The sequence below is a fragment of the Nicotiana tomentosiformis genome, chromosome 7 (genome assembly GCF_000390325.3).
Source record: "Nicotiana tomentosiformis chromosome 7, ASM39032v3, whole genome shotgun sequence".
In the NCBI taxonomy this organism is placed as follows: Eukaryota; Viridiplantae; Streptophyta; class Magnoliopsida; order Solanales; family Solanaceae; genus Nicotiana; species Nicotiana tomentosiformis.
In genome coordinates this window covers 47,215,303-47,240,011 of record NC_090818.1, presented here as the reverse complement: position 1 = coordinate 47,240,011, position 24,709 = coordinate 47,215,303, and the positions used below count along the sequence as shown (strand labels likewise).

The 24,709-nt window shown below is 39.0% G+C and overlaps 1 protein-coding gene across 1 annotated transcript; it reads right to left on the bottom strand.

Annotated features, from left to right (window-relative positions):
• Window positions 1-21,711: 21,711 nt before the first annotated feature.
• LOC104093855 (histone H2A.6) lies at window positions 21,712-22,522 on the bottom strand. The gene is made up of 2 exons (XM_009599688.4): window positions 22,238-22,522; window positions 21,712-22,116 (listed from the first exon to the last, which is right to left on the bottom strand). Exons 1-2 carry the CDS (start codon window positions 22,424-22,426, stop codon window positions 21,904-21,906), a joined length of 402 nt encoding a protein of 133 aa, XP_009597983.1. The 5' UTR covers window positions 22,427-22,522; the 3' UTR covers window positions 21,712-21,903.
• Window positions 22,523-24,709: the final 2,187 nt, after the last annotated feature.

Sequence of the window (24,709 nt, the reverse complement as noted above, 5' to 3'; positions counted from 1 at the left end):
TCATCCCAAGCGCTATATCGCTGCGGTGTGCGGCCCGATCCCATATAAATAGCCATAAGGCTCGTTGCAGCGTGCAATCCGATCCATATATATATACAACCCTGAGACTCGTTGCAGCGTGCAACCCGATTCATATATACATACAGCCCTGAGGCTCGTTGCGGCGTGCAACCCGATCCATATATACATATAGCTCACAGCTCGGCACTCAAACCCTAACTCAGTCACCAACCTCTCCAGTCTATCGGGCTCACAATGACATGAACTAGCCCAAAAATGATGATATGATGTATCAATAAATAACAATAGGGATTGAGATATGATATGCAATGAAATGAGTATGACTGGGTATGACATTGCAATGTAAACAAATAACTCAACAGCAATAATGACCTCTGCAGGTCCCAACAGAATAAGCATGTAGCCTAAACATGGCTTATAACATGAATCATAGCTCGATAACTCTAGTACGTAGAGATTTCATGATTACACACAAGTTCAGTTAACTACACAGAACTACAAAAATAATGAAATCACAGTTCACACGGTGCACGCCCACACGCCCATCACCTAGCATGTGCGTCACCTCAACACCAAACACATAACACGTATATTCAGGGTTCATACCCTCAGCAAGATTAGAATAGTTACTTACCTCTAACAAGATGAATTCAAATACCGAGCAAGCCAGGCGATGTTCCAAAAATGCCATCTAGCACGTAGCGACCTCCGAACGGAACAAAACTAGCCAAAAGTAACTCAAATACATCAAATAAAGCACAAGGAAAAAATTCCAAATGAAAAAGGTCGAATATTTAATCAAAAGCCCAAAATAGGCCAAAACGTCACACCCGGGCCCGCACCTCAAAACCCGACAAAACTCACAAAATCTGACAACCCATTCAATTACGAGTCCAATTATACTAATTTCACTCAAATCCGACTCTAAATTGATGTTCAAAACTCAAAAATTAACTTTATGAAACTTTAGGCTAAAACCCCCAAATTTCTCTTTTGGAACCCTCAATCAAATGCCGAAAACGAAGATAGATTCATGATATAAAATCAAAAATGAGTAGAGAACACTTACCCCAGTTCACATGGTGAAAATTGCCTCAATAATTGCCTCAATTCTAGCTCCATAGCTCCGAAAATGCAAAAATGGCTGAAACCCCCGAAATAGAGTACTTTATACTTCTGCCTAGACATCCTCTTACGCGAACGCGGGAATTCCATCGCGTTCGCGATAAACAAAAATATACTGCCATCAAAAGCACTACGCGTTCGCGATACACCCCACGCGAACGCGAGGACCACTGATGCAAAGCTTCACGAACGCGACTCACCTTTTGCTATCGCGTTGAAGAATTCTCCAACTCCCAACTGCCAAACCTCAACACTACGCGAACACATAGCAATGGACGCAAACTCGAAGACAAAAATCTTCTACCCAGTACGAACGCGACCTCAGAAGTGCAAACGCGGAGAACAAATAGCTCCACTGACCAAACACCTTTCGCGATCGCGGCTACACCTTCGCGATTGCGAAGAACGCTAGAAGCAAAGGTAACAGCAGAAAAACCAGCAATGCAAAGTCATTTAAAATGATCCGAAAGTCCGAAATTCAACTGAGCCCTTCGAGACCCCAACCGAAGATACCAACAAGTTCCATAACACAATACAGACCTACTCGAGGCTTCAAAACACACATAACAATATCAAAATGATGAATCACACCTCAAATCGAAATCTATGAACTTTGAACTTTCAAATTCTTTATCTTGTGCCGAAATACATCAAATCAAGTCTGATTGACCTTATATTTTGCAAATAAGTCATAAATGACATAAAGGATCTATTCTAATTTCCAGAATCAGATTCCGACCCCGATATCAAAAAGTCAACCCCCCGGTCAAACTTTTCAAAAATTCGACTTTCGCCATTTCAGGCCAAATTCAACTACGGACCTCCAAATAATTTTTGGACACGCTCTGAAGTCCAAAATCACCATACGGAGCTACTGAAAAAATTAGAATTCAAATCTGAGGTTGTTTATACATAAATCAGCATCTGGTCGACTTTTCCAACTTAAGCTTTCCATTATGAGACTAAGTATCTCAATTCATTTTGAAATCTCTCTGGACCCGAACTACTTACCCCAAGCAAGTCACATAACAATTGTAAAGCATAAATTGAGCAGTAAATGGGGGAACGGGGTTGTAATACTTAAAACGATCGACCGGGTCGCTACATTCTCCCCCACTTAAATATTCGTTCGTCCTCGAACGTGCCAAGAATTGTTTCCAAGCCATTAAATCACTATTCCATCTTACCACGCACGTACCCGGGGTGATCCCACATCACCATATCCCATATAGGCCCGACAACACAACACAACAAGAATCATTAATTTAATCTTGGCCCAAAAACCTTGGAATTCAATTCCCAACATCTGGAACTTTCTATAAGATCAGAATCTCGCATCAACACTATGTATAAGTCTGAACAAGTTGTATCAAGCCATACCCATAACTCAAGATGTAATCACATGATAGACCGCATAACTCAAATACTCATAGCAATGATTTCTAATCACAGCAGTTGTCCAAAATAACCCAATTCCGATAATAAACCTCTTGTCAAACCAAACCTCGTCCTAAAACCTTCGTACACTGCCGATGATGAAAGCAACATGCGGAAACTCATAACCATTCATCATACCAACAAGTCATGGAGCTCCCCCTACTTCAACAAGAACTATAGCCAATTCCTAGCTGACTTCTGATATTATCCTTCCAAATATACCGCAATCAAATCCGATAGCACCCATCCTAGATCCGATGACTTCATCTTATAAAATGCCAACTACTCTACTGGCACGCAACACCAATACTACCCAGAGCCACAAATCGTGCAATCCATGCACCAATAAGCAACAATCCAAATGTACTCAATCACGAAAATGACTCAAACAAGAGAAACGTCCCACAAGCTCAACGGGTACCACCACAACGCAATGCTAAGAACCCATCACACACCATAGAACCATAACACGCGAATCTAATACAAAGTATTATATCTCAACATAACTCTGCCGCAATGCATGACCCCATCCAAACACTGGCCCATACGAGATACATCGAGCCACCATGCTCAAAATCAATAACCACGCACAATTCGACATCAAGTACTCAAAATGCATTACCATAACCAATGACACAATGCCACCCAAAACTCGAAAGGACATAACCAATACGCAATCAATCATGAAATACCCAAATACTCATCTCTCTCAAATTACGCTATAAGGCCCCAATAAAACTGCATCATGTGTGCATACAACCAACGATACACAACCCCTCGTAGCATAGAAGAGTAACTCACAGAACATATCAGAATACGAATAAGCTCAACACCAACCGAATGGCACATCCCCAAACAATAGTAGTACGGAGTCGACCAGTCTGACCCGATAAAGAATACACATACTTATTGGGCTTATCAATGAACCCTAAATCAACTCTGACCATCCATAATAGATAAATAACCCTCCAAAGATCCACAATGACTGAATCATAATACTTACTATCATCTGGCTAGTTCTGGCCACAACTTCACAGCCCACAACCACGAAACAATCTGCTCCTGAAAACTCCTGGTTTCCAAATCCATAGAACACACGAATCACCATTTATGATTCCATCTCCACCGCCTGAATGTCTAACACATCTCTCATACACGATCATCCCACGAGGAATACTTATAAAATTCTTCTGTGCCACTTAGTAAATTTTGAACATCAGCAGTGGATCAACCAGGAGAGTGTCGCAGTACTAGTGAAGTATCCATAAATCAAAACGCATTGCCCCTTCTGAAATGTATACTCTCATGAAGCCATACCAAATAGTAATATCATTTACCTAGTCATTTGAAACCATTCATGCTGCCTAAGAATTTTATGACCTTCCCTTCAAAACTGAACTGTGATCTCGCTCATGTAAATCTCAATCCCACACAACACACCACATATACCATGCCATCATATGAAAAATATGAGAACTTCATAGTCCACTTCGAGTCACAAGCAACTACATACTCAATTAGCTAAGGACCTTCTATTTGATTTCATCAAGGAGAAAATCACTATACACCACATGCTCCTCACACCAGTAGGAAATATACTCCTCGAACCGTGGTAGAAATCATTGAGAACCCTTCGAAGTCCATTTTCACATAACCAAGCTATCAGAACCGAATCTCTCTAACTCAACCCAGCCACGCAGGTCGCCAAAACCCAAGAGCATTGCCACGAAACACCTGTAGAGACTAGCCACATCATAAGTACCCAAAGAACCGATTATATCTATTACTGTGCTGATCCAACCTACTTCCAAGTTGTCCTAACTCTTCTAGTTCTTTCTGAATTACCTTCAAATTGATAGTTCTCCTCACCATAATACCACGATCCTCAACCAAAACTCATCACACAAGAGACACTAGTAATATACCACAACACCCTAAGTCTCATAAGCCGCTGAATTCTCTCTCCAGCACCCCAAACGTACCATAAACAAGATACCCACTCTGAAGAGATCTTCTGCGAATCTGAAGTTGTTTCCTTCGCCTTCCTGAATGCTGAAATGTAGAATCCATAATGATATAGAAATGCAACAAGTCTCGACACCATCCAATGTAAATCTCAGTTTCTAGCTATATACAAATCCTAAAAATTCCCAATTGCTACATATAAATCTTGAATTCATTAGAACCCATTCTCGAGAATCATTTACTCTATTCCAATCTCGATTGCACCGCCCCAAACGGGCCAAACAACTGGCGCCCCATTGGCACGACGACACCCAAATGAGTAACCCCATCTTAACGTGACCAAGCAAATTCCTACTCCATGCACACTACATCCTTCACGAATAACCACTCAATCATTCCATGATTCCCATATACCCATAGAGTGTAATACAACCCGTATCCAAAAATCCCCTTACTCGAGTCATCCTCAATCTCAACCCCTACAGTCATAATTGATTCACTAGTATACCTCAAACTGAAACCAATACAACAAATAATCGTGCAATTAAGTCGTTGATAGAAGACTCGCCCACTTGGCTCAAAGACATAGAACAAAACAGTCGATAACATTACGATACCCATACTCTATTACTGCCAAAATCCCACACTAAAATTCAACTAAATCCTTCGTAAGCTCATGTAACACAAACCATATAATACCTCAAATCGTCTGCAAATCTCGCATTCATCCTCGTGATAGTCAGGTCGACTGTTACAACAGATCCAAACTCAAATCACACAAATATACCCCACTGGTAGAAAAAAAAGCCCCCCCACAACATTATAAAAACCACACATCTGTAGTTTACCTTGCAGGTTATAACCCACCTGCTTAGCCTCAAACTGACATCTCTTTATACCCTTTCATAGACACAACTACTAAGCAATCACTTAATCTCCTTAAGTCTGATCTCGACAATAAGACATGAGAACCTATTTTGCTCCAGCATTAAGCAACAGAAAAGATCCTTCAATACACTCATAACTCGGAACCATACGTCGCATCAAGACAGAAACCAAACACCCAATAGTCCTTTCTATATCTCAAGTAAACCCTTTTCGTCATATTCAAACAATCTAAACGCATCTCGCAGTCATATCATAGTCACCACATAGTCACCCAATCACAAATTCCACTAATAGGGACACCACTGGACATATAAGTCCCAAAAGCACGTACTCACACAATCAAAATCTCCGTGCTCAAGCTAAAGTCAAAACCCGACCTCAAGTCCTCCAGACTGGCCCATCATCAGCATGCCAAAATCACATCTCGCACATCAACCATGGAATCACAGGTTGTCGATACACAACTGATACCGAGCGCTCATGTGCACATACAAATGCGTGGAAGGAATTCAAAGATTTACGCTTCATGCTGAATCAATGTCGCACGATAAGGAAAGAAAGATGGGAAGTATATCCTAAATGTCTTGTAGCCTCTCGAAAATAGGTATGGACGTCATCATACCGATCCGCAAGACTCTACAAGACACTTGCTCATGACTTGTAGAACCTATGAACCTAGAACTCTGATAACAATTTTTCTCAACCCGAAATCCACCTAGTCGTAATGGCACCTAACTCAACCCGTCAGGTAAGCCAATTAACCACTAACCAATTCTAATAACAATTAATAAATCAATTAAGTAAAGAAATATCTGAATCTGATACATTCCCCAAGGATTGAAATTACAAATCATGAGCTTCTAAGAATAGAGTTTACAAAGCTGAAATAAAGTAAATACAGCATCTGTTTGAAAAGTACATAAACAAAGTTTTATAGATCTAAGGCTACCATGAACAAGAGGCAGCTACAACCGGAATGCAGGTACATCTTCAATTCTGGCTCCCATCGATCATAGCAATGTCAGCAGCCAATATCTGCACGCAAGGTGCAGAAGTGTAGTATGAGTACAACCGACTCCATGTACTCAATAAGTAACAAATTTAACCTTAGGTTGAAAGTGGTGACGGGCTTGTACCAAGGTCAGAGTGCAGCTCAAATAACCAATAACAATTCATAATAACATAAAGCAAGTAATGAAAGAAGTAACTCAAAGAGTAAATGCTCAGCTAAATCATGATTTCTGAAAATAGTTCCGCCTTTCAAGTGTGTCAGTGTAAATCCCAAGTCATTTACTGAAGTTGCCAAAAATATAAGTAAGTTTGAAAATAGTAATTCTCCCAAAAATCCTTTCAACAATAAATAAGATGTTTCATTTTCTTTCCAAATAGCCAGTGGAAAAATACATCGCTATGCCCATAGGCCAATATGTGTGAGAAGTCATGAATGACGTGATACAGTACAAGATGAGAAAAATACATCCATATGCATGTATGTCATGTGTGCATGTCAATGCAATGTATCTCAATCTCACTGTCTCACTCGGTATTGTACATGGCCAATCCAGCTGAGGGAAGATCCATCCCGAAATATACATATCAACTGATCATCAGTCACTCAGTACCGAGTAGGGCCAATCCAGCCCGTGGGGAAGATTCATCCCCAAGTATAAATACTTCGGACAAGATCCATGTCCAGGGAAGATCCATCCCTCAATATAAATCAACCGCGCTCACTGGGGGTGTGTGCAAGACTCCGGAGGGGCTCCTTCAGCCCCAAGCGCTAGCTCGATCCCATATAAATAGCCATAAGGCTCGTTGCGACGTGCAGTCCGATCCATATATAAATAGACATAAGGCTCGTTGCGACGTGCAGTCCGATCCATATATATATACAGCCATGAGGCTCATTATGGCGTGCAACACGACCCATATATATAGCCCTAAGGCTCGTTGCAGCGTGCAACTCGATCCATATATACATACATCCATGAGGCTTGTTGCGGCGTGCAACCCGATCCATATATACATATAGCTCACAACTCGGGCTCATAATGACATGAACTAGCCCAAAAATGATGATATGATGTAATAATAAATAACAATAGAGACTAAGATATGATATGCAATGAAATGAGTATGACTAGGTATGACATTGCAATGTAAATAAATAACTCAACAACAGTAATGACCTCAGCGGGTCCCAACAGAATAAGCATGTAGCCTAAACATGGCTTCTAACATTAATCATAGCTCGATAACTATAGTACGTAGAAATTTTATGATTACAAACAAGTTCAGGTAACTACACAGTACCACAGAAATAACAGAATCACAGTTCATACGGTGTACGCCCACACGCCCGTCACCTAGCATGTTCGTCACCTCACACCAAACACATAACACATATATTCAGGGTTCATACCCTCGGCTCCAAGATTAGAATAGTTACTTACCTCGAACAAGACGAATCCAAATACCGAGCAAGCCCAACAATGCTCCAAAAATGCCATCTAGTGCGTAGCGACCTCCGAACGGCTCAAAACTAGCCAAACGCAACTCAAATACATCAAATAAAGCCCAAGGAAACAATTCCAAATGAAAAATGTCGAATCTTTAATCAAAAGCCCAAAATCGGCCAAAACGTCCAACCCGGGCCCGTACCTCGGAACACGAAAAAACTCATAAAATCCGATAACACATTCAATTACGAGTCCAACCATACTAATTTCACTCAAATCCGATTCTAAATTGATGTTCAAAACTTAAAAATTAACTTTATGAAACTTAAGGCTAAAACCCCCAAATTTCTCTTTTGGGACCCTTAATCAAATGCTGAAAACGAAGATAGATTCATGATATAAAATCGAAAATGAGTAGAGAACACTTACCCCAGTTCACATTGTGAAAATTGCCTCAATAATCACCTCAATCTGAGATCCATAGCTCCAAAAATGCAAAAATGGCTGAAACCCCCGAAATAGAGTACTTTATACTTCTGCCCAGGCATCCTCTTACGCGAACGCGGGAATTCCATCGCGTTCGCGATGAACAAAAATATACTGCCATCAAAAACACTACGTGTTCGCGATACACCCCACGTGAACACGAGGACCACTGATGCAAAGCTTCGCGAACGCGACTCACCTTTCGCTATCGCATTGAAGAATTCTCCAACTCCCAGCTGCCAAACCTCAACACTACGTGAACGCATAGCAATGGACGCAGACTCGAAGACAAAAATCTTCTACCCAGTGTGAATGCGACCTCAGAAGTGCAAACGCGGATAACAAATAGCTCCACTAACCAAACACTTTGCGATTGCGGCTACACCTTCATGATCGCGAAGAACGCCAGAAGCAACAGGTAACAGCAGAAAAAACAGCAATGCAAAGCCATTTGAAATTATCCGAAAGTCCGAAATTCAACTGAGCCCTTCGGGACCCCAACTGAAGATGCCAACAAGTTCCATAACACAATAAGGACCTACTCGAGGCCTCAAAACACACATAACAACATCAAAATGTCGAATCATACCTCAAATCGAAATCTATGAACTTTGAACTTTTAAATTCTTTATCTTGTGCCGAAACACATCAAATCAAGTCCGATTGACCTCATATTTTGCAAATAAGTCATAAATGACATAAAGGACCTATTCCAATTTCTAGAATCAGATTCCGACCCCGATATCAAAAAGTCAATCCCCTGGTCAAACTTCCCAAAAATTTGACTTTCGCCATTTCAAGTCAAATTCTACTACGGACCTCCAAATAATTTTCGGACACGCTCCAGAGTCCAAAATTATCATACGGAGCTACTGGAAACATCAGAATTCAAATCCGAGGTTGTTTACACATAAATCAATATCCGGTCGACTTTTCTAACTTAAGCTTTTTATTATGAGACTAAGTATCTCTATTCATTTCGAAATCTCTACGGACCCGAACTACTTACCCCGACAAGTAACATAACAACTGTAAAGCATAAATTGAGCAGTAAATTGGGGAACGGAGTTGTAATGCTCAAAATAATAGGTCAGGTCGTTACAGATTCCTTCTAGTGTCGGGAATTTTAGAACTTGGTGTAGGGTCGAGGGTACTGCTCTCATGTTGTGGATCCATGGTCTCCCGAACAGGGCGTTATACCTTATGTCGGCCTCGATCATGTGTAACTTCGTTTCTTGGATGGTCCCGGCCACGTTTACTGGCTGATTTATCTCGCCCTTAGTAGTTTCACATGTAATGTTGAATCCGTTTAGTGCTAGGGCCGGGGGCACGACCTGTTATTGTAGACCGAGTTGCTCTACAACCCTCGATCGAATGATGTTGCCCGAACTACCTGGATAAATCAACAAACTCTTAACTTGAGTTTTATTCATGAGTACAGATATTACCAGTGCATCGTTATGGGGTTGCATGATTCCTTCTGCGTCTTCGTCATTGAAGGACAAGGTTCCTTTTGGTATGTAATCCTGAGCTCGAGATTGATTCTCCCTTACAATAGACACCTTAGTGCATTTAAACACTGGCCCTTGGGGGACATCGATCCCTCCGATAATCATGTGGATAATGTGTTGCGGCTCTTCTTGCTCGTTTTGTCTATTGAACTATCTGTTTTTGAAGTGATTCTTGGCCCAATCACTTAAAAACTCTCGAAGGTGCCCTTCATTGAATAACCGGGCTACTTCTTACCCCAACTGCTTGTAATCTTCAGTTCTGTGGCCATGGGTGCCATGATACTTGCACATTTGATTGGGATTTCTCTGGGCTAGATCGGTCTACAGAGGTCGAGCCCATTTAGTATCTTTGATGCATCCGATAGCCAGTACGATAGCGGATGCATCAATGTTGAAGTTATACTCTAACAATCGCGGTGCTTCCTTAGGTCCGGTATGCCTGTCGAAACCATTCTTGCTCATCATCCCTCGAGGCCCTTGGCCTCGATCACTTCTCCTTTCACCTCGTATGAAATTGTGCCTTGGTCTGCTGCCCCTACGATCTCTATTATACGGCTGATATCGGTCCCTGTTCAACCTCGGTTCTCGGTCGATGTCCCTTTTGGTAATGGATCCATAAGGGGCCCCTAACTGGTCGTCTTCGACTCTAATCTTCGATTGATATCGATTATGTACATCGGCCCAGGTAACAGCCGGGTACTCAATCAAGTTCTGCTTCAACTGTTGTGAAGCCACTGAGCTTCGTTTGTTTAGTCCTTGGGTGAAAGCTTGAATGGCCCAATCGTCCATGACCGGTGGTAGATCCATTTGTTCCATTTGGAAACGAGATACAAACTCTCTTAGTATCTCGTTCTCTTTTTGCCTTACCTTGAAAAGGTCCGACTTCCTGGTCTCGATCTTTATGGCTCCAGCGTGTGCTTTTACAAAAGAATCTGCAAGCATGGCAAAAGAATTGATAGAGTTAGGTGGTAAATTATGATACCATATCATTGCTCCCTTTGACAGGGTTTCCCCGAATTTCTTTAATAATACGGATTCGATCTCGTCGTCCTCTAGATCGTTCTCTTTAATGACACACGTATAAGAGGTGACATGTTTGTTGGGGTCGGTCGTTCCATTATATTTAGGAATCTCGGGCATGCGGAACTTCTTGGGGATCGGTTTGGGAGTTGCGCTTGGGGAGAAAGGCTTTTGTACGAACTTTTTAGAATCTAAACCCTTCAATATTGGTGGTGCCCACGGGATCTGATCAACCCTGGAGTTATAAGTTTCTACTTTCTTGTCGTTTGCTTCAATCCTCTATTCTCCTGACTCTATCCGTTTTGTCAGTTCCTCGAGCATCTTTATAATTTCGGGGTTAGTCCCCGAATCTTGTTCATTTGACCTTACTACAGCTGAACCCATTCTGTGGGTGACTTCTTGGGGTGGACCGGGCTCAGGCCTGCTCGGTGCCTGGGTTTGGCTCTGCAACTGAGTTATCGCTACCTGTTGAGCTTGCCACATTTCGAAAATCATACGCAGGTTGATCCCATCTTCTCCAATAGTTTGGATATTTTGAACTGCAGATCGAGTTCCACCATGAATGTTGTTTTCGGGGCCGGAATGTTAGTTTGCTTCAATGGCCACATGTGAATTAACGTCAATTGGATCCACGGCCCGAGTCCCAACGGGGTCAACAGGTGGCCTTTCATCCCTGGGCATCATGTTGTTATTCTCACCTTGATGGCCAGATTCGTTGTCGATAGGTAGGGCCATTAATTGAGAGTTCGTCAATTTTAGCCTGAAATCAAATATACTTCCAAGAGCAAGTGTAAAATAGTGTGTTTTACAGAGATTTATATCAAATAACCACTATTATCCTTAGCCCCATGGTGGGCGCTAAATTGTTTACCCGAAAAACGGATAGCAATTGAATTTATATGTAGTTCTAAGGATACGTGGTATAACTTGGTACAAATTGGGAAAAATAAGTAAATGAATGTCGAAATTAGCTGTAAAAGAAATGAATGCAAACCGAATGAATTAGTTAGCCTAAGCCTTCAAGTTTTATCACCTTCAAATTAAATGGAGAGTGATTGATAGAAGAACAATATGACTAAATATCAAAGCCCAAAAAAGGATAGTATTTGCTTTATATTCTTTAAATCTCAATGAATCTGACCACCTTCTACAAATGATAACAACCCTTAATATAGTGGAAAAATCCTATTTTGGATATAATTAAAAATACATAGTGGAGATCCTATGATAGATTAATTAATTAGTCTCTCCTTGATTTGTGCTGTGATTTTCGCCGAGATTCTCCCCTTAATTGCGGCTATAACTGCTATTTTGTTTCTTGGCTCGATCTCGATCTTGGCCGATCTAGATCTTGATTGGTCTATATTTGTTCGACCTCGATTTTAGCCGATCTCAATCTTGACCGGTCTCTGGGTCTCGAGTTCGGTCTTGGCCGATCTCGATCTTGATCGGTCTCTGGGGCTCGAGCTCTACAACCTAACTTCGCATCATGGCTTCGCTATTACAATGATTAACCTCGGACCATCATGTTCCAATCTCGATTAGTCATACGAAGGGCAAACTCACTTTTGACCGTATACAGATACCACTACCCTAACACTCTCAAATAAATAGTAGAAAACATAAGCGAATTCAATTTCAGGGGGAAGTCGTCATTCTGTATTTTTCTCCATATTTTGTCCAATGAGGGAAGTAAACGATAACTTCTTTTTTGGCTAACTGTAAAGATGAATAAGTTCACATATCTCTTCCTTTAAAAGTGTTTTTTTTTTAAAAGAAAACCACTGTTTATTGTGCTTCTTCCTTTGCTTAGAAAATTATTATGCCCAAATACTATTTGCATTCACGTCAAACAAAGGAAAAACATATCTATATGATCGATTGATAAGCAGGAGGAGAATAAAGATCTAATAGTCCTGTACAACCTAAAGTAATCTCTTTCTAATGTGTTTCATTTAAAACTTGGGAATTAACTTTTATGTGTCGGTGACATTTTTAAATTTTTTATACTCTATTAGATATTAAAAAGAGATACTATTGGGGTAACCTACTATAACAAGTTAACATGCATTCATAATGAAAAGTATTTTATATACTCAGTATTTATAAGTTAAATCCAAAATATAAAAGCATGATCCAAATTTGAATAAGGCAAAATGGAAACTCCTCTTTTTATCTCGTACCTCCACTCCTAAGCTAACTAAGAGTACTATCCGTTTCCTAAGTACAATAACTTGAGGATGAAACTTGAGCAGGGTGTTGAGCAAGTCTAGTTAGCGTCCCCAAGTACACAAAATATTGGCTGTCATGAAGTTCGAGTCGAACCAAACTAGTTGATAGTGGGATTCAACTTGTTTAATTAATTACTAACGGACACTTTTGGATACCAAACATAAATTTACATTTAAAATTTTGAATAATCTACTAGTATTGAACAATCTACCAATTTTAAAAATGATATTTTTATGCACTTTTTAAAAATGAAAATCATTTTTTTTTTTTACTTCTTGTGATCTGGACAGAAATATAGTACTAGTAAACTATATTTCTAGTGATATATGAAATGAGGGAGGATACCAACATAAAATAATTAGAACTGGGCCTAAGCGGAGGTTAGGGAAGGCGGTCGTTAAAACGGCAAAACTGAATCACAACGTACATTCAAACCCAGCAAAAAAAGGAACCATCTCTTCATTCAGTTCAATTTCAAAAAAAGTGAAAAATATTTTCCCTCTTTATCTGACTCCAATACTTTCAGAAAGAGTCATCATATCCAAAATGCCACCTTCAAAAAAATTGAATGGAGAGAGTTATGAAGGAGGAGAAGATTATGGAAATCAAACTTCAGAACGACGAATAATAGGAAAGCAAGAAAATCCAGAAACTGAAGAACAAGTTGATATTGGTAATCAAGAATTAAGCAAAGAGGAAGAAGAAGTACTAAGTTCTGAAATTGAGAATTTATACTTTTCTCCAACTTCATCACCTATCTCTTCTCCTCCACATCCCCAGTTATTCCGTCAATTCTTGGAGAAGGAAAAAGATTTTGTCCAGTATCTGAACTGTACGAGTTAAAGGCTATGAAGCGAAGCATATCTTCAAAAACTGAAGAAGAAAATGGAAATCTAGAATGCATAGAGGAAGAAGAAAAAGAAGAGCTAAAAGCAAGAAGCAAAGGAAAACGTCCCATGTCTGAATTATATGAATGGAAGCCAGTGGTGCCTAAATTTTCCAATCTTGAAGGAGGAGGACCGTCCAATTATGAAGATTACTTAAATGATGATGACTATGATTATGATCAGGATTTGGCAATTTTGAAGTCTCTTTATCATTACTACTTTAATCATGGAGTCATTCCACATCCTTCATCTGAGGAACTAATTAATTACATTGAGGCTTCAATCCCCAACTTGAAAATTCGTGGCCAGTGTTTGGTGAATAAGATCCTAATGTTAAAGCGCAACTTCTTAACAATTTGGGAAAGGGCCGGATATTTGTAACGACCCGGCCGGTCGTTTTGAGAATTTAAGTCTCGTTCGGCGGCATAAGGCCCTGAGCAGCTTCGTATTATGTGCCTTGACTTGCGAGCGTGGTTGATTTCAGTTATCAGATGATTCGGAGTGATTTGGGATACTTAGTCCCTAAAACGGAAGCTTAAGCCTTAGGATTTTGATCGTAGTCGGAACTATGTGAAGACGACTCCGGAATGGAGTTTTGTCTGTTCCATTAGTTCCGTTGGGTGATTTTGGAATTAAGAGCATGTCCGGACTGTAAATCTGAGGTTTGTAGCTGATTTAGGCTTGAAATGGCGAAAGTCAAATTTTTGGAGATTTGGACCGGAAGTGGACTTTTTGATATCGGGGTCGGAATGCGATTCCGAGAGTTGGAACAGCTCCGTTATGTTATTTGGGACTTGCCTACAAAATTGGACGTCGGGTTGATTTGATAGGTTTCAGCACGAGTTTTAAAAGTTGAAAGATTTGAAATTTATAAGTTCGATTCATGGTGCGATGCATAGTTTCATAGGTAGTTGATGAGATTTGAGGGATCGACTAAGTTCGTATGGTATTTTAGGATTGGTTGGTATGTTTGGTTGAGGTCCCGGGGGCTTCTGGTGAGTTTCGGGTGCTTAACGGATTAAAAGTTTGAATTGTGTTACTGCTAAGTCTTCAGGCTTTTGGTATTTTCGCACCTCCGGTGAAGAGACCGCATGTACGGGAGCGCACGTGCGGAGAGGCAAGCGCAGAAGCTGAAAAGTGGAGGAGTGCCAGGGGTCGCAGGTGCGAGGAAAATTCCGCATCTGCGAAATTTGAGGTGCATGTGCGAGAAGAGCTGGACTTGACAGTCTCCGCATGTGCGGAGAAATTGTGCGCATCAGCGGCTTTGCAGAAGCGGATTTTGGCGCGCAGAAGCGAGAGGAAGCGCAGGTGCGGTTTGGACGTGCGCACATGCGTCGCGCAGATGCGGCTAATTATACGCAGGTGCAGTCACGCCTGGGCAGAAAAGAGAAATTCGAGGATTTGGTTTCATTCTTCGTTTTTGGACTTGAGAGCTCGAATTTTGGCGATTTTTCAAGGGATTTTCAGAGGAAGCCTTGGGGTAATATTCCTAACTCGTTTTTGGTTGTATTCCATTAATCTATAGTTGTTTTCTCCATTTAGTTTCGGATTTTTGGGGTTGAAATTGGGAAAAATTGAAAGAACTTCTTCAATAAGGATTTCGCATTTTGAAAGGGGATTTATGGTCGGATTTGAATAATTCTTAAATGGTTGGACTCGTGAGTAAATGGGTGTTCATATTTTGTGATTTTTACCCGATTCAGCGACGTAGGCTCGGGTCGACCTTTTAGGGCAAATTTCGGAATTTTTGTTAAAATATTGATTTCATTAATTGGATAAGTCTATTATCATTGTATTCATGATATGCAATTGTGTTTGGTTAGATTTGGACCATTCGGAGTCAGATAATTGAGGAAAAGGCATTCTTACGGACTGTTTGAGCTTGGTTCGAGGTAAGTATCTTGCTTAACCTTGTGTGGGGGATTTTCCCCTTAGGATTTGAGTCTTCTATGTTGACTGTATCCCGTGTGCACGAGGTGACGAGTGCGTGCACGGACTTATTTGTAGAAAGTTGGCCTTTTAGGGTTCTTAGGTCCTTGTATTCATTGAATATGCAGTTATTTTTGTTATGATTATATATCTTAATTACTAGATTCACATCTACCTGCTTAATTAGAATAAATTGCTTAATGATCCACTAATATAGTTACTTGATTCATAAGTGCCTTAATTGAAACTGTTATCTCTTTTATAGCCATGCTATCTTTTCATAACTGCTTATCTTTATTTGGAATTTATATTATTTCATCCTATATATTATTCAGTCTTAATTAAGGTTATGCTTATTTTTTCGATGTTATCCTTAATTGAATTATTGAATATCCATCATAATTTCCTCAACCTTAAAAGAAGTAGATATCTTATATCTTAGTCGACTTGTTTTATTTGGCATTATTGGATTCGTGTTAGCTTCCCTGTTGTTGAAGTGTATATTGTGAGATTCGTTGCTACACATTAGTTTTCCCTTTGTTGAGATGTTCGCTTTACGCCTAGCATTTCAGACTCTAGTTATTCCTTGTGATTTGGTCCCACATTTTTTCCTGTGATTTAAAAGTTCTTGAGTTGATTTACTTATCGTACTTTGTATTATTGCCATTGTTGTTGTTGTATTTGTTGTGGTGATGCACGAGATTTCTATCGTATGGTTGTTATTATTGTGATGCACGAGGTTTCTGCCATGCGGTTGTTGTTATGGGGTTGCACGAGGTTTCTGCCGTGCTATTGTTACTATTGATATTTGCACATGCGGCGTGACAATGTGGGATATATATATATATATATATATATATATATATATATATATATATATATATATATATATATATATATATATATATATGTGTGTGTGTGTGTGTGTATGGGTTGCGCATGTGGCGAGACAAGGTGAAAATATTATTATGCACGTGTGGCGAGACAAGGCGGGCATTTATATTACTATTGCACACGTGGCGAGACAAGGTGGGAAGCGTTAGGGATTGATTTGTGATGATTTATGGCATAGGGGCATTCTTGTTGTTGATATTTTTGTAGTGGTGTACGTATATGTGTGAGCTTTATCTTGTGAAAGTTGTGAGAAAATATTCTACGTGTTGTCCGTTCTTCTTCTTCCTTATGCTTATTTGCTGGTATGGACTATGTTAGGACACTTGCACAAGCATACACGTAGTTAAGCACTCTTATCGGATAAGAGGTGTTCTTGATATTGTTGAGCATAGATACTCACCCTTGTTTACTTGTCTTTTATGTGAGAATGGCTCTATTGGCACGTGAGTCGTCAGTGTGGTTATGAGGTGTTATGAGGGCACAGGATGCCAAGTGTTAGGGTTCAAGTATTGAGGCCCGTGAGTTATGAATTGTCCGAGGTTCGGTACCTCGTAGAGTTGTTGACTAAAACCTGATGTGAAAACGGTTGTAATTACTGAGTTATTACTTGTCCTTGCTGTATTCGTGATTCCAGATTTAGGTTGTGTTCCATTTGCTTTGTCTGCGTCATTTTCATGATATTCCGCTGATACTTGTTGTTTTCTTACTTTAATGCCATTATTGTATTGTGAGCCACAGTGCATAGTCTTTATGTAGACATCATATTTCTGTTATTCATGTGCCTATATCTGTTCAGTTTATTAGACCAGTGGGTGTCTTGACTGTTCCTCATCACTACTCCACCGAGGTTAGTCTTGATACTTACTGGACACCGCTGTGGTGTGCTCATGCTACTCTTCTGCACATTTTTGTGCAGATCCAGGTACTTGTTCGTTAGCTAGCTGTGTGGACTATTGCTGTGGAGACTCAAGGTAAACCTGTTGCTGCGTTCGCAGGCTTCAGAGTCACCTTCCTGTTTTTGTTTTGCACTATTTATTCTTATTTCTGGACAGTTGTATTTAGAAGTTTTCTAGCAAACACTCTGTAGAGCTTATGACTTGTACTACCTGTTTTGGAAATTTTAAGAGATTCTATTTAAATAATGTTGTTGTTTTAATCATTGTTAGGTTTACCTAGTCCCTAAGACTAGGTACCATCACGATACCCAACGGAGGAAAAATTGGATCGTGACAATATTATTACCCGGAAATAACCCACCCTGTTTATGCAGAAATTTTCCACTTTTCTATGGGATTATGGGGTAATTACGAAGACTATTATTATCAGGTTGTAGTTGGCGATTGTGATCTATATCGGGACAGTGATGTAAACATGGAAATCAAAGAGCAAGATGTAACTGATGATAACTTGAGAAAGTGGAGCTAGTGATTCATTTCTGATATTCAAGGTCGAATTGAAGTGATCTTCATATGAACATTTTTAGAATTTTTTGTTAGAGCACTACGTAATCAGTTACGTTTCCTTTTTAGTTTTACTGAACTGAAACTAGTTATTACATGTATAGCTTCCCTTTTTAGGGTAAATGGATTTGGAAGTTGGTGTGTAATATGCTACGGAGAATTTAAAGTAGATAATTAATCAGATCATAATGAAGTAGTTCTCTTGCATTTTTCAGCTCACTTGAAGATTATTGTGGGATCAGAGATCATGTAAGATTGTTTTGATATGAAATTGTATCCTTTTCCATTTAAGTTTGATATCTTCTTTTCAACTTACAGAATCAGAGATGTTAAATCCTTTCAAGGAAGGTACAAAAATACGATGGATGGCACTATTTAAGACGTACAAACATATAGTGCAGATGGTGCTGTTATTACATGCTGCTAAGAATAAGGTGTTTCCCATATTTGCCACTGTTTAGACTGGCAGAAAGTTCAATCGTAGTGCCATACATAAAACACCTTCCCCACTATTTAAACTTTTTAAATGTTCTCAAATGTCAGAAACCTGTAGTCATCGCAAATTGAAGAAAAGAAAAACTCTAATTTTATCGTGAACATGAATATCAATTCTTGCTTCACATTTTACAACTTTTCTTATATGAGCGATTTTGGGACGAATATATATGCACTCCCTAAGTTGAACAAGTAGGCAGTGCACATAGTTTTACCAGAAAATACTTTTTTAAGAATGAATGCTCCTGAATACTCTTACCTGTCGACATAACTATGTAAATTGAAAACGGAGGTCTAACAGGTACAAATTTCTATCTGCATGATCTTAACTAGTTCAACAAGATACGATTATACCAGTACGTACAAATATAAATCTATTCGGTAGGAATGAACTTGTTGCAATACAAACACATGGCGGCAATTCCATGGTATATTCGGTGTTTCGGTAATTGTGTGTGTTTACCAAGAAATCTTTGCTTAGTCTATTTTCTGAAGGAAGACAGATTTAATCTAACAGAGATGAGAATTACCTTGAAGAATACACAGCTACATGTTTTCAACTGGAAACTTAAGTGAAGAAATGGGCTCCGATTCCCACTTTGACCACGGGATCTAAATGGAGAAAACAGCAGCAGTTGATACTTTAATAATGTACCTGATTTTTACCTTTGTTCATAGCAATCATCGACCTAGGAAGTCTTACGAATTCACGAGGCTGCTATACTTGAGAGAAAAGCTCATATAATCCAAGAAAGTAGGCAAAAGGTGAAAGCTAAAAGATATTAATCCTATGTAATGTAGACGAAACTGGTTAACTACTAAACTTAAGTGGTAAAACTGCTTATAGAGATAAAACCAGAGACATGCAACACTGATTTTCGTTCTCTGAGTTAATTGTAAGTATTCCACTATACCATCAGGGAAAGGATCCTAAGAGGAAACTGGTTAAATTATTGAGCTTCAAACGGTAAAACTTCCAGAGAATAAGCCTATAATCAAATCCAAGATCAATCACCATTATTTTGCAAAATCATCACAGCAATTATGCACAACCATAGTTTCTTTTGATGAACAAAGGAAACCCAAGAATATGTCTAATTAACTATGAATAGTATCTAGAGTAGTACATACTATTAACATTCATAAACAGTATCAGGGCATGAAAGTGTCTTGATCCATCACTATTAACATTCTCACGTCAGATTCAGATGACATTCTCTAAATTTCACTTTTCACTTAACATTCATAAACAGTATCAGGGCATGAAAGTGTCTTGATCCATCACTAGCGCATCTATGTTTCTTCCCAATATAAGCACGAAACAAGGAAGAAGACATTACAAGCAAATATGATGGAAGAATCAATTAAAGCATAAAAGAAGAAATAGCACTTTAAAATTGCAGAAGATTGAACATAAAAGCACCGTGCCTGTTATATGCAGGAAGACGAATCTGCTCCCATAAACCAACACCCATCAAGGAATTAGGAGAGGGTTCTGAAACTAAAAGAATAAACAGGTAAATAAATAATCATCTAACCATATAGATATATAGTTAAAAAAACAGTTCAGTAACAGAGATAATAAATATGCATGCCTAATAGACATGCTCGTCAACAATAGAAAAGATGGAAAACTGAATCTAATCATGCAAAGGATACTACAACCCTCAAAACTGAATCTAATCATGCAAAGGATACTACAACCCTCAAAACTGAATCTAATCATGCATAGGATACTACAACCCTCAAAATACTAAAGTGAAATCTATAAAACTCCTCATGCACGTCACTAAGAGACAAAACCTCATTAGGTGAGACATCATGAAAATTAACTCATTTATTCCATAAAACATTGAACACAATCAGCTACCTAATAAATGAACTTGAAAGTGATAGAAGTATAAGTTAACACATGCTTCATAAAAAACTATTCATCATCTACTATCTAATGTATAATATGGAAGGATCGACACATTCAGGTATCAAATTCTCATCAGCAATAAGTCAGTGTTAATTAGTATTCAGGATTCACAACATAGGATCAAACTACAACCAAGGAAAGATAAGCAAATAAAAACAAACGACCAAGCCTACAAGCTAAAAAAGAACACCATAGAGGAAGAAACTAAAACAGGTATGCACTTTTGAGAAGTGAACATCCCAGAAATGAAATGATTTCACAGCCACGTAAATATCAGATACCATTAACCCTGCAAGAATGCCATAATTCCAAGTGGGCATGTGACCATTACCTGTTCTGTGTTCACCTGGCACAACAAACCATCATTTCCATATCAGGGAATGGTGTCCACTGTTTCAATCATCAGATATGAGATGTAGAATTATTGATTAGAAACAAGATCAAAAACAGATCTTTCAGACTTCACTTTTCAAGTGTGACAACCAAACAACAAATCACTCAACTCAATTACAAGCACAAGAATACACATCCCTAATACAGATAGTTAAGGCTGTAGACACAGGATTGCCATCTTTAGAGGCTATCTACAGATTATTATCATCAGGAAAGGAAGATGTTCAAATAGGTCAGAATATAAAACTAGCAAGAACTAAATACTACTTCTTTTCCCTCGACAAAAATCCTTAGTATTTCTTTTACATTCAAAGAGATCAGAGGTACACATGTAATCTTCCAAAATGTCAAACATAAAAAACTCAGCCAAAATGTACATCCACAAACACAAATCAAATAAAATCAGGAAACAACAGAACAAGACAATCACAAATCAATTTTAACATACTTTAAAAGGTAACAGGTTCTAGTAAATTGTACGAGAAACAGCTACATTGACTAAATAGTATATGAGAGACAGCTTTCTTGGCTAAATCATTGAATAATATGGATATCTATCAATACAAGGAAATACTGAAACAGAAAGAATTCAAAGATCGAAAATGATGTTCTCATTCATCCCTTAATTTGTATTCACACGCTAACATAAACCCTGACAACTAGCAGAACTAAGGAAATAATATTCCACATTTGGGGGTAGGGGTTTAATTTCATGATCTAAATCTCTCTATAGACTAACAAAAACATCATACAGCTCTCAATTCCAAATTGGCCATCTATCTAATCCTCATCAGCAGAGGGCTTTGAGGAGCCACCAGCCTTCTTAGGCAGCAAAAGGTTGTGAATGTTGGGCATAACACCACCATTAGCAATTGTCACATCTCCAAGCAACTTGCTCAATTCCTCATCGTTCCTCACAGCCAACTGAATATGCCTTGGTACAATTCTCGTCTTCTTGTTATCCCTCGCCGCATTTCCAGCCAATTCAAGTACCTATAACAATCACGTACAATCAGCTGTGATACAAAATTGAGTAATTCACAAACCCTAGAAAACCCTTAAAGTTTGAGATATATCAACAAAAAAATGGAGAGAGAGAAACAACGGAATTTACCTCAGCTGCAAGGTACTCAAGGACGGCAGCAAGGTAAACGGGAGCTCCGGCGCCGACACGCTCGGCGTACTTGCCGGCTTTGAGGAAACGGGCGATACGACCAACGGGGAATTGGAGACCGGCTTTGCTACTACGGGACGTAGCTTTCTTTGCAGCACCGGAACCTAGGGTTTTTCCTCTACCAGCCATTATACTATTTTGTTACTGTAAAACAACAAATTTTGCTTTGTGCTTGAAAGAATTGAATTGAATTGAATTGCTCTGTGTGTGCGAGGGTGAAGTGGTCCGGTTTTGGTATTTTATACCCAGAGGGGTTTAAACTCAGCCAATGAGAGTGGATCACGCGGATCGATCTTGTATGCCGTTGGATGAAAGTCCATATCAACGGTGAGATAAGGATGCTGATGCCTTTAACCGCTTCAGTGATTATGAGTTTTGGACTGGTCTACGAGGGGAAAGCATTTGGCAAATTTACACCTAATTTTATTTTACATTTAGTTTTTTATTTTCTACCTTTATTACCAGAAGTCTCATTTTAAAAGATAAAGCGCCCATGTCAAAGACGACTCAATACTAAAACTCGATTTGCCTTCATTACTAATTCAACTTATTTTACTAGACATAAATGTAATATGTATAATAATTCGTGCATTAAGTAACTACAGTATTTAGATTTTAGGTCTGTGCTCAGTCGCAAAATATTGAAGAATAAAAGAGTGAGACTATATATGTTTTGGAGAACAAAAATGTATTCGATCTTTTATACATTTAATTTTCAAACGAAGTTCTTTACGAAAATTCACATTTTGCGCACATTAGTGCATGAATAATAAGAAAATATTTCAGAGATGAGGAACACTTCACGAACTCATGAACGTAAAAATAGTACTGTGAATGATAAGTGATAACCCACACGGAAGACAAAGAAAGCATAAGTTTCATTCTATACCTGTATTACATTTGAATTGAACAGAAATTTTGAGGTTTCTCGTCAAACCTATGTATGTTAGCATAACTTAATTAATGATCACAGATCAAATAGTCAATTTCACACCAATTTGGAAATTGTTGTGATTTACTCTTTCAATCATTCCTCCAAAACATAGCAAAAATGGGGGCGCCTGTTTTAGAAGATAAATTAGTTAGGTTCCTGTTTACACGATCCAAAATCCAACTAGTCGTGAAGGCACATAACCCAACCCGCTAGGTAAGCCAATTAACAATAAACCACCATATAACGATAATGATAAGAGTCAAAAATGAAATAACTGAATTTTATACAATTCCCAAAGGACCGGTAGTACAAATCATGAGCTCTAAGACTTAGAGTTTACAAAACTGGTATGAAATAAATACATCATATGTTTGAAATGTACATAAATAGATTTTTATAAATCTAAAGCTACCATGAACAAGAGACGGCTACAACCGGAACGGAGGTACATCTTCAATGCCATCTCCCGCCATACATAGTAATATCAACTCCAAAATCTGCACGCAAGGTATAGAAGTGTAGTATGAGTACAACCGACCATATGTACTCAATAAGTAACAAACCTAACATTAGGTTAAAAGCAGTGACGAGCTTGGACAGCGGTCAGAGTCCAACACCAACAGCCAAGAACAACTCGTAATAATATAATGAAAACGAAACAAGTAATACTCAAAGATATGAAACTCAGCTCGTTCATAGTTACGGAAAATAGGTATGCTTTTCAGGTATAACAGTAAAACTTAAATCTTTCACTGAAGTCACCAAAATGTGAGTATGTCAGAGAAACTGTGATTTTTTTCCAAAAAAAAAAAAAAAACTTTTAACAACATATAAGATATTTTATTATTAGATGGCATGAGGAAGGTGCATCACTATGCCTACATGTCAGTGTGTATGTGAAGTCATGAATGTCACAATACCGTACAACATGAGAAAAAATATTTCTATGCATACATGCAAAGTATGCATGTCAAGTGTAATGCACCACAGTGATAAACTCATGTGCTCATGCTCTCGGAGCAGTCAACCTCACTCAGTCTTCCCAATCACTCGGCACTCGCACTCAGTAAGTACATGCGCTCACTGCTAGTATGTCAGACTCCGGAGGGACGGATCCTGTCCAAGCGCTAATATAAGCCAATCATGGCATGGATCAATAAGGCCTGCTGCGGCGTGCAGCTCGATACCATAAATATCACTCACAATAAGGCCCTCGACCTTACTCAGTCATAATCCTCTCTAGTCTCTCGGCCTAGCAAATCTCATGCCAATCAGCCCAACAATGATAACATGATGTGAAAACAACTGATAACATATACTGAAATATGATATGCAAATGAATAAATATGACTGAGAATGTAATTGCAATTTAAACAAATAACTCAACAGCAGAAATGACCTCAGTGGGTCCCAACAAAATAAGCATATAGCATAAACATAGTTTCTAACATGGATCACAGCTCAATTACCCTAGCATG

Coding starts and splice junctions, on each gene's coding strand:
- LOC104093855 (XM_009599688.4), bottom strand. CDS start 22,426: ATGGCTGGTAGAGGAAAAACCCTAGGTTCCGGTGCTGCAAAGAAAGCT. Junction 22,117..22,237: donor TTGAGTACCTTGCAGCTGAG/GTAAATTCCGTT, acceptor TGATTGTTATAG/GTACTTGAATTGGCTGGAAA.